General features: G+C 43.4%; 1 protein-coding gene across 5 annotated transcripts in view; it reads left to right on the top strand.

The window, feature by feature from the left end:
* The window catches only part of LOC137550832 (uncharacterized), a 154151-nt gene that overhangs the window by 109415 nt on the left and 30237 nt on the right, over positions 1 to 14499 (top strand). For all 5 annotated transcript variants that reach the window (XM_068271300.1, XM_068271295.1, XM_068271296.1 and 2 more), the window contains exons 3-4: positions 980 to 1028; positions 2287 to 2440. In XM_068271300.1, coding sequence (XP_068127401.1) covers positions 980 to 1028; positions 2287 to 2440 — 203 coding nt within the window. The remainder of the gene's footprint in view (positions 1 to 979; positions 1029 to 2286; positions 2441 to 14499) is intronic.

Raw genomic sequence — 14499 nt, forward strand, 5'->3', positions numbered from 1 at the left:
ACTGCTCGGAGTCCCTTTAAGACACAACTAAAATGTTATTACATGCTCTTATAATATCTTGTCTGGACTTTTGTAACATACTACTTTGTGGACTACCAACTAACAGACTGGCACTGTTCCAATCCGCACTGAACTCAGCTGCTTGTCTCATTCATCTTTCTTGTTGCTCTTCCTTTTCTGCTCCTCTCTGTCAAGCTCTTCATTGGCTACCAATTGCCCAGAGGATCCAGTTCAAACTCTTCAACACCCTAACCTACTAACATACAAAAATCTCCACAATCTCTGTACACCTCCTCACTAGTTTTCAGATACCAACCCAATCACAATCTCAGATCTGCATATGACCTTCTGTTGTACTCCTCTAGAATTACCTCCTTGCATTCACATATACAAATTACCTCCTCGCATTCACATGTACAAGGTTTCTAATGTGCTTTACCCCTTCTCTGGAATGCCCTCCCACAACACATCCATCACTCTCTAACCTTTGTTATTTTGTTACCTTTAAACGTTCTCTCAAAACTCACTTCATCTGACAAGCATACGCTCTACCTTAGGCCACTTCCCCTTTGTCCTAAGCCCAAGTTGGACTCCTACTAGATATCCTAAAACACACTGGTGTATGTTTATTGTATGCTACCCCAACTCTTGTTTTGCCCCTATTCCTTTAGATTGTAAGCTTGCAAAGGCAGGACTCTCTCCCCTTTTGTGTCTTGGAATTAATTATACATTTTATTCATCATGTTTCTTTTGTCACTGTCATTACAAATTCTATATTTTGTATTGATTCTGTATTTTGTCACCAATTATGTATTTTTGGTGTATTCCATTTGTCTGTATTTTAGGTACCCCATGTTCATTTCTTACTTTATACAGTGCCACAGAATATGTTGGTGCTTTATAAATCAATAATAATAATGGAGACTCACCCTCATTTTGTCATGTAGAGATGCACACTAATTCTTCCCCTCTTTTCCAGCCGGCTTTTTGACCTCCATTCGTTTGAGGAACTATCATCTACATTTATGGTAAGATTCCATACTCTTTATTTACTACAATGGGAACATAATTCTAATTTAACATGCATCAAGGCTTCCTGCCAACCCCACAAATTATCCACCAATTACCATTAGACCATATCTAGTATAGGCAGCACATTTTATCTAAGCATTGTCAGTCATACTGTATGTTATTTTATATAGTAAAGAAAAAAACATAAAAGGAGCTGAATCCTCCACTAAGTGTACCTCCATACAGATGGTAACCTCTGTTGGGAAGAGGGAGGGACTGGAATAAGGCCCACAGAACTATATAATTTCTAGGACATGTTTATGATTTCTAGGAGTGTAAATAGCCATACCTCCCAACTTTCTAAGATGAGAAAGAGGGATACCTTATATTGCAAACAAATTTAGATAAAAACACAATCTCACTACAACTCAAGTCACACCTTCATCACACCTCCAGTCAAGCCTTGATACCCGGCTTGCACCCGGCTCGTCATTCCAACATGTCCTCTGTAGCTAATTAACCTGCCGGATCAAAGAGATTTTTGGAGCTACTTGCATCCCCCAAGTAGTTCTAAAGAAGAACGTATGCATAAAAGGGATGTGTTTCTCTTCAGAACTATTCTGAGATATGAGAAGTTCCAACGACCTATTTGGCCAAATAGCTACACTAGAGGACAGCACAGGAATGATGGGCTGGACGGAGGCTTTATATTATCCACAGCCTAATCTCTACTAAGAAAAGTATCAAACCTGAAGTGCTGTTATTGCCTTCAAGTTACAACATATTTTTAACCCATCACAAACACCAGCCATGGCAACGTGTATCATGGAGCTCTTCAGAAAGGACAGAAGCCTGTGGATCGGTATAGTACATGACTGGTATCCTAAACTATTTTCTGTCTTTATTTAGTCCTGCTTGAGCTATAAAAAGGGTGGTAGCAATACTTCCTTTAAATTGCAGTCAAAAAAGTGTGTGTAGTGAGAAGCTGTCTATGAAGTAAGGAGCTGAGACATACAGGAAGTACTATAGGCAGAGTTCAGAGAATCATGGGAGCAGGGCTGGTAATGAGCACTACCTGCTGATTTTTGTCTGGGCAACTGCTGGATCCACTGCTACCCATTTCTACCATCATGGAATATTTTCCACATGGCAATGGGCCTGTTCCTACTCCAGCTTTCCTTTTTTATCCATGCTTTGTGCTTGTTCTATTGTGAAATGCATGAATACGTGTGTTTTATTATTTTATGTCATTGTGATCTATTCTGTATTTTTCAGGAGGATAACCCTTTTGGATTTCAGGCAACTATAGAGTTCACCGTCCCAATGAATGATAATGGACTGAGTGTGATGCTTGAGACCATGAAAAACCATCTGTATATAACCCGGATATTAAGAAGTGTCTCTCTCCATCATAGTGGCCTGCAGATAGGTGAGTAATTATATAGTTACTAGCCGACCCGCGGCGTAGCATACGCCGCATAAGAGGGTAGAGGGCAGGAAGGGGGTATTGGGCACAGCGGCGGGGAGGGGGGTTGGACCCCCCCCTCACCTGGGTCCCCCATGTGCGCTCCCCCTCCTGCTTAAGCACAGTAGCAGCCGCCACTATTAGTAAGAGGCAGCGGGCGGGATGACTCACCTCTTCCATGTTCCTTTGTGCGTTCCACTGTCGTCACTTCCTGCAATGCCGCACACTGTATTGGTGTAATTTGCCTTTTTAAAACAGAAGGAAATCTGCAATAATTCAGCTATAAGTGAACATTTGTCGTTACCCACAATGCACTGCTACTAAATATGCAAATTACCCCTTTTCCCCCTTAGTAAGCCAAGCAAGCATCCAGAGCCACTGGTGTATAGCAAGCATATAACTTTAAATTTTACAGTCATATCAAACCCACATGTGACAGCCTGTTTCAGACTTTTGGTCCTCATCAGTACATAGCAGGGATTGATTACGGCTGTATGAGATAGGGCTTGGACCAGTACAACAGAGTAACCAAGCAGCTCAGGGTGACCCAAACCACTCGGAATGTATAGGGGGATAAAAGGGACCAAAAAGACCTCCTACTAAAAAAAGCAAAGATTGGTGTAATTTGCCTTCCTAAAACAGAAGGAAATATGCAATAATTCAGCTATAAGTGAACATTTGTGGTTACCCACAATGCACTGCTACTAAATATGCAAATAATTCCCTTTCACCCTTAGTAAGCTAAGCAAGCATCCAGAACCACTGGTGCATAGCAAGCCTATAGCTTTACATTTTCCACAGCCATATCAAACCCACATGTGATAGCCTGTTTCAGACTTTTGGTCCTCATCTGTACATGGCAAGGATTTATATGGCTGTATGAGATAGGGCTTGGACCAGTACAACAGAATAACCAAGCAGCTCAGGGTGACCAAAACCATTCGGACTGTATAGGGGGATAAAAGGGACCAAAAAGACCTCCTACTAAAAAAAAAAGCAAAGCTTGGTGTAATTTGCCTTCCTAAAACAGAAGAAAATATGCAATAATTCAGCTATAAGTGAACATTTGTGGTTACCCACAATGCACTGCTACTAAATATGCAAATAATTCCTTTTTACCCTTAGTAAGCCAAGCAAGCATCCAGAACCACTGGTGTATAGCAAGCCTATAGCTTTAAATTTTACACAGCCATATCAAACCCACATGCAACAGCCTATTTCAGACGTTTGGTCCTCATCAGTACATAGCAGGAATTGATAAGGCTGTATGAGATAGGGCTTGGACCAGTACAACAGAGTAACCAAGCAGCTCAGGGTGACCCAAACTACTAAGAATGTATAGGAGGATAAAAGAGACCAAAAAGCCCTCCTACTAAAAAAAGCAAAGCTTGGTGTAATTTTCCTTCTTAAAACAGAAGCAAATCTGCAATAATTCAGCTATAAGTGAAAATGTGTGGTTACCCACAATGCACTGCTACTGAATATGCAAATTAACCCTCTTTGCCCTTGGTTTGATATGACACTACTTCTTCTTCTTCTTGCTTGGACCAGCCCCTTCTTCTTGCTTGGAACGGCCCTGGGGGTAGGGCGCTACTTCTTCTTTTTTTTTTTTTTTTTTAAAGTCTTTTTATTGTTTTTCACAAAATCAACAATTACTTGACAGTGCAAAGTGATATTAACATACATATTATCAGAATATTATTTCCATATGGATATTATCGATACAAAAGGCACAAATTGTAGAGATATGAACAACCCTCCATAAACCCTTATTCTCCCGAGCAGTGCAATTCCTACTGAATTTACAGACAATCGAGAACATGCGGTGTAATATCCATATTGTCACTGACAGTACCGACACTATTAAGCCATTTCCCCCAAATCTTAGAGAATTTAGCATTGGATCCTCTTATCAACCAGGTAAGTTGGTAGAATGGAAGTGATAAATTTATTAATTGTTTCCACTTTGCTAGTGAAGGTTCAGTAGCATTTTTCCATTCAATGGATATTACTTTTTTAGCATAAAAGAATAATAGGCGTAATGATGTTTTTTTCTTAATACTTAATGGAACATCTTCCAGCATACCTAATATACACGATCTATAGGAGGAAACCACTTGAATATTAAGCTCAATATTTATAAAAGTTGTCACCTTGTTCCAGAAGGACTGAATCACCGCACAATCCCATGTCATGTGCTTAAAATCACCTGGACTGTACCCACATCTCCAGCATGCATCTGAAGTGTTTGTTGAGAATTTGGAAATCTTTTGGGGAGTGTAATATGTTTGATGAAACCAACGGATTTGAATAAGTTTATCTCTTGAGCTAATTACTGTCTTCATATAGGTCTCCTCAAAATCAGCCCAATCTGCAGAAGAGATTTCTTCCCCCCAATTTTCCCAATTGGACCTAACTTTGGTCAATTTGCCTTTGAAGGTTGATATCAACAGATTAGAGTAGAATCTAGAAATTAACTTATCATGGTCTCTGTTTAGCAGCCATGACTCCACAATGCCCGGGCGTAAAGCGACCTCCAGACCACCAAACTGGGAGCGGGTAGCGTGACGGAGTTGAAAATATTGCAGACGAGCTGCAATTGGAACTTGAAACTCGTTAACAAATTGGGTCCAGGATTTAAATTTGTCATGTAAAAATAAGTGGTTAAGATATTTAACCCCTCTTTTGACCCAGAATCCCACGTTCTCCAAGGACCGAAATTCAGGCAAGTTTGGATTGCACCAAAGAGGAGCACTAGGAGAATATGGGGTTTTCTCCTCACCCACCAATTTTTGGCATTTATAATAAATTTTGAGGGAATATTTGAGAATATCTGACTCTGTGGATGAGAACCCTTCTCCTCGGTATATATAACTACATAAAGTTTCAAAGGAATAAGCGATATCAGCTTCTGCATCAAGGGACGCATCATCCCTAATACAATGTAGCCATCTGTATATGTAAGTTAATTGGGCCGCTAAATAGTATAATTGAAAGTGGGGGAGAGCGAGCCCCCCTTTACTTATAGGTAACCTGAGCGTGTCCAGTGATAGTCTGGGGGCACGATTCGCCCAAATAAAATTTTTTACCAGCATGTTAATTTTATTAAACAACTGGGTAGGGACCCAGCCCGGGGACATAAGTAGGACGTATAATAATTTGGGGGCAATTATCATTTTTATAGTATTCACTCGGCCCATAAGGTCCAGAGGTAAGGATGCCCATTTTTTTAATTTATCCTCTATACTTTGTATAACGGGTAATAAATTAAGTTTAATGTAATCTTTATTACAGGGTGTGATCCATATGCCCAAGTATTTAAAGGACAAGTTAACTTGGAGAGGGAGGTTAGGGGGTAGAGAACCGGGGGGTAACCCATCCACCGGACATAAAATGGATTTTGACCAGTTTACTTTGAGACCTGAAATGTCTCCAAACTTCTCATAAATCTTCAACACTCTATGCAACGAGGCCCCAGGTCCATCCAGATATAACAGGACATCATCCGCGTAGAGAGAGATTTTCTCGCGAACATTATTAATAACCCAACCTCCCACCTCGGGATCTTCCCTGATGAATGCAGCTAGGGGTTCCATGGCCAATGCGAATAACATGGGTGATAAGGGACACCCCTGTCTGGTACCTCTTCCAATATCAAATATAGATGATAGGCATCCATTGACACGGAGACGAGCATGGGGATTGGTATATAATAATGTAACCCATTTTTTAAACGTGTCACCAAATCTAAATGCTGATAACACTTCATGTAGGTATTGCCAAGATACCGTATCAAATGCTTTATTGGTGTCCAAAGCTAGGAGGATTCTGGAGCCAGAATTAACATGCGAGTGCTGAAGATTGGTAAACAAGCGCATGAGGTTCAGTTTTGTAGAGCGTGACGGAATAAAACCAGTCTGGTCTTGAAAAACAAGTTTCTCAATAACCAGCTTCAATCTACTAGCTAAAATTTTGGCCAGTATTTTAATATCTGTATTTAACAGAGAAATAGGGCGGTACGAGTCACAGGAGTCGGGATTTTTCCCAGGTTTAAGTAATAATGTAATATGAGCCTCCCGCATAGAGTCTGGCAGATTACCTGTGGCCAGGGCATTGTTGAAGGTCTGGAGCAAACCGGGAGCCACGAGGGGGAGGCTTTTAGCATACCATTCTGACGGAATTCCGTCTGGTCCCGGGGCCTTACAAGGTTTAAGGTCTTTTATCGCTGCAGTAATCTCACTTAACATCAGAGGGGCATCTAGGAGCTGTCTGTCTTCATCTTTTAGCCCTGGTAATTGGCAATCAAGCAAAAAACCACGTACAGAGGGTAAATCACATAAAGGGACCTGTTTATACAGGTCACTATAAAATAACCTAAACTCTTCCAGAATATTCTCAGTAGTACAATGCTCAATTCCTTGGGGAGATATAATTCTAGGAATTGATATCGAGGCGAACTGAGCTCGAAGCATAGACGCCAGGAGTTTACTTGATTTATTTCCACAATCAAACATTTTCTGATGCATAATAAATTCACGACGCTTAGCCCTCTTAAGCAAAGTTATTTCATGGTCCCTTCTTGCTTTAGCCCAAAGAAAATATTTATCTGAGGAAGGGGAGGATTCATATTCAGATTTAGCAGAAATCATAGCAGACTCAGTCCTGCTAATATATGCTTCATCATTCTTTAATGTCACCCCTTTAATGTAGGAGAAATGCCCCCTTAAAGTGGCCTTGGATGCATCCCACAAAATATCTTGAGTGGCAGTGCCATTGTTCAAATGCCAGTATTCTTTCATCATGGTCACACAGTGATTAACTACAGTTTCATCCTGCAACCAAATATGACCCATTTTCCAGGAATTTGCATTTGCTTGGGAGCAAGATCTAACAGAGCAGACTACAGGGGTATGATCAGAAATACCATGAGTTCTATACTCCAGCTTCTTAACCCCGTTTAAAGAGTCATAAGAGCCCAGTATTAGGTCCAATCGAGACATAGATCCAGCAGAATCAGAGAAGCAGGAGTATACAACCTTAGTGGGATTACGCCATCTCCATAGATCAAACATATTATGCTTAGCAACCCATTCCTTAAAAGCAGATTGTCCCCTATGCTCCCCTGGACTAGATTTATCTAGAGTGTGATCCAGCACAGCGTTAAAGTCTCCACAGATTAAAATAGGACTAGACGGTAAACTGTATATTATTGAGAATAATTTCTCTAAAACAGCTGCATGAAACGGGGGAGGTACATAGACAGAGGCTATAGTAAGGGGGCGGCCCTCATACAGTAACTGCACAATTACAAAGCGCCCCAATTGGTCAGTATGAACTGTTAAAATTTTAACTGGTGCATTTTTGGTAATCATAATGACCGTACCACGAGAATATGTGGAATACTGAGAGGCATATACGTTTGCTATCCAGGGTTTCTTCAACGCTGCTAATCTGGATCCCACCAAATGGGTCTCCTGCAAGCATAGGATATGGGGGCTAAGTTTTTTAAGATGATCCAATACCAGGCGCCTTTTAATGGGATTATTCATACCCCTAACATTCCATGAGATCAATTGGAGGTCAGCCATTATCAATTTTCAAGAAATATCCACAAATTATGTTAAATCTATCTAATAATACAGAGAGATCTTCATCACAAGCACTGTCAAGAAACCCCATCCCCCACCCCCCAACTGAGCCCCAAACATCCCTAACCCGCCCCGCAAGTTGTCCCCAACTACAACCCGCTTGATAACCCAACCAGAGCGGCATAATTGGAGTGTGAGGCTAGAGTACAAACTCCAGAACTCCACTTCAAGAGACATCAGAAACTTTTACCTATGTCGGCACTGATAGTAGACGTTGCGACCACTATCGGCCAAACTCTCCAATCCTTTATCTAGAAGCATATAAAGCCAATTAGACTAAACGATTCCTAAGCTTAAACAGGAGCATAAAGGTAGAAAATCAACATGAGTCCTTGCCTGTAAACATGAAAGTAGCATTAGTCACACATTTGCATATCTAGTCATATGACTTTAAGAAAAGTATAATGCCGCAGATATAGCAGTAGTACATACAAAACAGCCAAATGGCAGGATAAAGATAGAGATTTTTTGCTATAGCACCAACAGAGTGCCTCTTTGGGAGAAGGCATGTATTCCTCTCCAAAAGGAAGTATAAAATGCAAAACAACACCTCAGTAAAAGATTGATTAACGATTCGGTTGCCTGCGGCGTTGTCTGTCAGACCCTTTGCCTTCAAGCCAGTCCATAGCTTCTCTCGGGGTAGCAAAGAACAGGACTTTACCCTCAGAAACAACTCTCAGTTTAGCAGGATACACCATACTATACGGAATTTGCTTGTCACGCAGGAGTTTTTTGGCGTCAAAGTAAGCAAGTCTCTGTTTCTGGATCTCCACTGAGAAGTCCTGATAAATATGAATCTGGGCATCATTATATTTCAGAGGGTCACGCAGTTGCCTGGTAGCATTCAGTATAGCAGTTTTATCTCTATAATTGAGGAATTTTGCTATCAATGGGCGCGATTGTGCTCCTGGCTTAGGTAAGCCACCAGGGATTCTGTGGGCCCTTTCAATAGAGAACATTCTGGATGGCTTAAACTCCGGCAGTACAGAAGTGACCCAGTCCTCCAAAAACTCCTCAGGAGAAGATCCTTCCGACTTCTCAGGGAAACCAACGAATCGTAGATTGCTTCTCCTAGATCTATTTTCCAGGTCAGTGAGTTTAGTCGTATGTGCGTCAGCTATCTTGCCTTGATAGGCTATATCTGTATGCATAGGCCTGACCTCGTCTTCCAGTACCCCAATCCTCCTCTCTGTCTCTTTTGCACGGTCTCTCACTTTGCTCATATCAGCTTTAACAAATGAGAGTTCTGTTTGCACAGAATCGAATTTGCCAGTAATAAACGTTTTTAGCTCCGATATGGCCTCTAGCAACTGCAGCCTAGACGGTTCCTCAGCTGCGTCAGAGCATATATCCGCCATGCCAGCGAGGGAGACCGTGGGGTCATCTGGCCTTGTAGCGGTGGGGTACTCACTGTTCGTAGTCAAAGGAGAGCCAGGGCATGATAGCGATGGACCTTCCGGGTCTAACGGTAGAGTATCATCCATGTTTTCAGCAGAGCCTCCAGAGCGTCTGAGCACCGGGCCGCCGCCATCTTGTGCAGCTCCATGCGCGAATTTCGCCAGCCGCTCTGTGATGGGCCGCGGCGGCTGAGCGGCGGATTTCTGCATCTTTGAAAGCAGCCTGGATGTGGGGAGAGCACAGCCCCGTAGTAGAAGGTGAGAATCGCCGACACAGGAGACAGGATTTTAAGCAGGATCCGTGGAGATCTGAGGAGCTAAGAGCCGCACGTCCTCACAGCTCCATAGCCAGGCCACGCCCCGCTACTTCTTCTTTTTGCTTGGACCGGCCCTGGGGGCAGGGCGCTACTTCTTCTTCTTGCTTGAAGGTTGAGGCACTTACTCTATTATATATATAGATATAATATAATCACAACTCGCGCTAATTCTATATTCTTAGAATACATTTTATTAAAATATAATGTATAAAATTCCAAAATTCACAATCCACACTCCACACTCATACACACCACAACCACTCAATATTGCTATAGGGCCCTTTGAATCAGCAGCGCTCTAATTGCCAACTAACTATAATATAATACGTTTGTTAGGAATCACTCTTATCTATGCACAGATGGGATCCAATTTGTGCTTAAACTTGTGAATAGATAGTTCTTATGTTTATAGATAATACACTCCACATTTATTGTGCAGAAGCGCTCATATCTGTGCACAAAGGGGATCCAATTTAAATTGTCCCGTTTTCATTGAAGAAAACTACAAACAGATCCTACTTATGTCTCAGAGTGACAGGGTTCAGGTCTCTTATATAGGAGCTCTGTTAGTAATCACTTAGTATCCAGTACAGCGATTCCTTGCATATTTAATTCTTATATGTCAGTCTCTCATAGCCAGCTGCACTCACTACGGATTCTTTTCTGAAAACTGCTCTGATGCAAGTGCTTATCCTCTGTCGGCGGTGTTCAGGCGGGGACGCTCTGGTTGTCCACAGAGTCCCCTCGCTGTACTGCTTCCGCCCAGTTGGTACCGGTGTGCGCTAGTTGGGTGACGTCACCACTGCAGGGTATTGGATCTTTTATACATTGGCCCCAATTCACTAAGCTTAGCTCCTGTCTTTAATAACTCTTCAGAGCTGTTTTACAGTTATCACCATGGTGATATAATTGGGATAACTGCAGAGCCGGATTAAGGCTAAATGGGGCCCTAAGCAAAGTAACTGATTTGGGCCCCCCCATCATGTCGTAATAGAATCAGAAGATGCAGCTGCACAGCAACATGCCGCACACACCGGGGCAGCCGAGCTACTGGTTGCTATGGGCAACAGCCCGCTTTCCTCTGTGGGTGCACAATGCAGGGAATAGCAGCGGCAAAATGCAGAGTGAGGGCTGTTGCACACCGAGCGGCTTTTTGAGCGTCTCTGCAGCCGCTTGCGCTGCGGATACGCTTGGTCAATGTATCTCAATGGGGTGGGTCACACCAGAGCGGGAGGCGTTTTGCAGAAACGCATACTCCCGGGGTGAGGCATTTTTTGGATTGTGGATGAGTTTCTGCCTCAATGTTAAGTATAGGAAAAACGCAAACCGCTCTGAAAAACGGCAGATCAGAGCGGTTTGCCAGGCAGTTTTGTCACAGAAGCTGTTCAGTAACAGCTTTACTGTAACAATATATGAAATATGTTACACTGAAATCCGCAGCAGCAATCCGCAAAACGCTAGCAAAACGCCTCACAAAAATAAAAAAAAGCGTTTAAAAATCTGCTAGCATTTTGCGGATCTGCTAGCGGGTTTTGGTGTGCACCAGGCCTGAGAGATGAATGGCTGGGACATTTGCACTCAGGGGCTGGGGCACCCCTGTGAAGAGGGCACCAGATATCACAGCAGCACTTTCCCTCTGTATCTCCAGCCTGGCAATAGCAGAAAGCTCTGGACACCGCCAAACCGGAAGCCGTTCCCCAGACAGAATTACATAACCACCCCCCACCACCGAACAACCGATTTCCTCCCAAACTAGACAGCCACCATGCAGCCTCCATCCCAGTGAATACGCTAGTCCAGCAGAGAAGGCAGCCGCAGCGGGGGAGAATGACAGCACCAGATGACTCACATTCACCTATTGCTATCCAAGCAATAGAGGTCCCGTCATCTGGAGCCCATCTGTCTCCTCTAGAGTGCTGCCGCTCTGTTACTACTGCTATTACTACTTCCTACTTCCTGTCTGATCTGAGAATCAGGAAGTTCAGAGCGAGCGCCTGCACTGTAGAAGAGACAGATAGGTTTCAGATGATGGGATCTCTATCGCTTTTCCAGATTTAATAAATTCTTCCTCTGTACCACGATGGTCGGAGCCATGCTTATGCGCTTTGAGTCTTACGGGAGAAAAGCGCTTTACAAATGTTATTTGTTGTTGTTGTTGCTTGGATCATGGATAGGTGAGGGAGCGTTTGCCATCTGCTGCTATCATTCTTGCTGCAGCTGTGGTTCTCTGTGGGAAGGGAGGGAGGAGTGGGCAGCGGCAGAGCGCACAGTAGCAGGAGTGGGACCTAGGAGGAGAGCCTGGCTTTGAAGACAATCAGCAGCGCACGGCATCATTTGACAAGACAAATAACATTTATATCGCGCTTTTCTCCTGGCGGACTCAAAGCGCCAGAGCTGCAGCCACTAGGACGCGCCCTATAGGCAGTAGCAGTGTTAGAGAGACTTGCCTAAGGTCTCCTACTGAATAGGTGCTGGCTTACTGAACAGGCAGAGCCGAGATTCGAACCCTGGTCTCCTGTGTCAGAGACAAAGCCTTTAAAGGGACTCCGAGCAGTGCCAGTGGGTATGCCTTTCAGCATATCCACAACTAATTACATCCTCACACCTACCAGCATGATGTTTGTAATTATATGCCCCTGGGTTCCTTATATTTCATTGCATTGTGCTGAATCGAGCTGCCGACTTTGGAGAAAAGTCGTCCTGTATAATACAATGTAACTATGGAAAGATGCATATCATTTTGAAGCTATCTTTCTCCTCTTTCCAATGGTAGATAAACTGCCACCCTACGCCTTTTAGTTTTCGCAATTTTCGCGATCGAAGTTGCCGCGGCTGTGATTTCGATTGCGAAAATAGCGAAAACTAAAAAGCATAGGGCGGCGGTTTATATATCATTGGAAAGAGGAGAAAGAGAGATTTAACATGATATGCATCTTTCCATAGTTACTGCACTGCTCAGAGTCCCTTTAACCATTATACCATCCAGCCACAGCTGACAGGATGGCAAGGGCTGGTTTATGTGCTGATAGGGACCCTTTGACTCTGAATGGGGCCCCAAGCGACTGCTTTTGTTGCCTGGTCGGTAATCCGGCCCTGGATAACTGTAAAACAGCACTGAAGAGTAATTAAAGACAGGAGTTAAGCTTAGTGAATTGAGGCCATTATATTTTAATAAAATTTATTCTAAGAATATAGAATTAGCGTGAGTTGTGATTATATTATATTTTGTGGTATTACATTGAGAGAGGGTTGAAGGTATCCCTCTGCAACACGCAGCTTGTGTAGCGTTACTTACCAGCGCCATATAAATTGTATGTCAATTATATATAGATCTAGTTATTTGGGTTGAAAAAAGACACATTTATCAGGTTCAACCAAAAAAATAAGGTACAACACAAACTTGCCCCCTCATATATCCATGTTGATCCAGAGGAAGGCAAAAAAAACCTCTTAAAACGTTTGGACCAATTTGCCCTAAAAGGGAAAACATTTTCTTCCCAACTCTAGATGGCAATAAGATAAAATCCCTGGATCAACACCACCAGGAATTACCTAGTAATTATAGCCATGGATGTCCCTCAACACAAGGAAAGCTTTCAAGCCCCCCTTAAATGCAGATAACAAAATTGGTATAACTACTTCCTGTGGTAATACATTCCCCATTTTCATCACTCTTACTGTAAAGAACTCTTTCCTAAATAAATGGCTAAAACTTTTTTTCTCTATGCGCAGATCATGTCCCCCTAGTCCTTTACATAAGCCTAGGGAATAAAAGGCGCATCTGCAATGCTTTCATATTGCCCTCTGATGTATTTATACATGATAATTAAATCTCCTTTAAAGTGTACCAGAGATGTACCAGAGTATTTATACTTACCTGGGGCTTCCTCCAGTCCCATGAGCAGCGTATCTTCCCTCATCGTCTTCTTCGCCCCTCCATCCTGGGGCTACAACTCACAGTAATCCGGTCAGTCACCGGATGCGTGGCTTAGCTGCGCACATGCCTCTGTCATGCTCCTGTCCCCTGGATGCAGAATGCTCCAGGGGCAGGGAGTGCAATAGGGGGTGCACTTGAGGCCGAGCCGTGCATGTGCAGAAGCCTGTGACTGCCCAGATTATCAGGAGTTATTACGGGAGAATGGAGGGACCGAAGAGGACAGCGAGGAGTCCACGGTGCTCATGGAGCTGAAGGAAGTCCCAGGTAAGTATAAATACGGGCTAGTGACCCATGTCAGGGTCACTTTCAGGAGTCTTTTCTCCAGGATAAACGAGTCCAGTTTATCTAACCTTTCCTGGCAATTGAAACCTTTCATCCTTCCAATCAATTTTGTTGCTCGTCTCTACACCTGCTCAAAAACTGCAGTGCCCCTCCTGTAATGTGGTGCCCAAAAGGGAATTCCTTCCTCAGGGGTAGTATTATGCAAGCATCCTATGTTTTTGTTTCCTTTTTAACCACTTACCGACCGCCCACTGCACAGGGGCGGCCGGAAAATGGATCCCGCAAGGACCGCCGCATGCACAGGCGCGGCGGTCCTAGTACGAGCATGGGCGGAGTGATCGCATCATTCGTGACGCGATCCTCCGCTGGGGACTGGCTCCGCCCCCCTCGCGCTGTAACCCGCTGGCCGTTCGGAAGCGCCGGCGGGTTACTAGCACCCGGA

This window comes from Hyperolius riggenbachi, chromosome 1 (assembly GCF_040937935.1).
Source record: "Hyperolius riggenbachi isolate aHypRig1 chromosome 1, aHypRig1.pri, whole genome shotgun sequence".
In the NCBI taxonomy this organism is placed as follows: Eukaryota; Metazoa; Chordata; class Amphibia; order Anura; family Hyperoliidae; genus Hyperolius; species Hyperolius riggenbachi.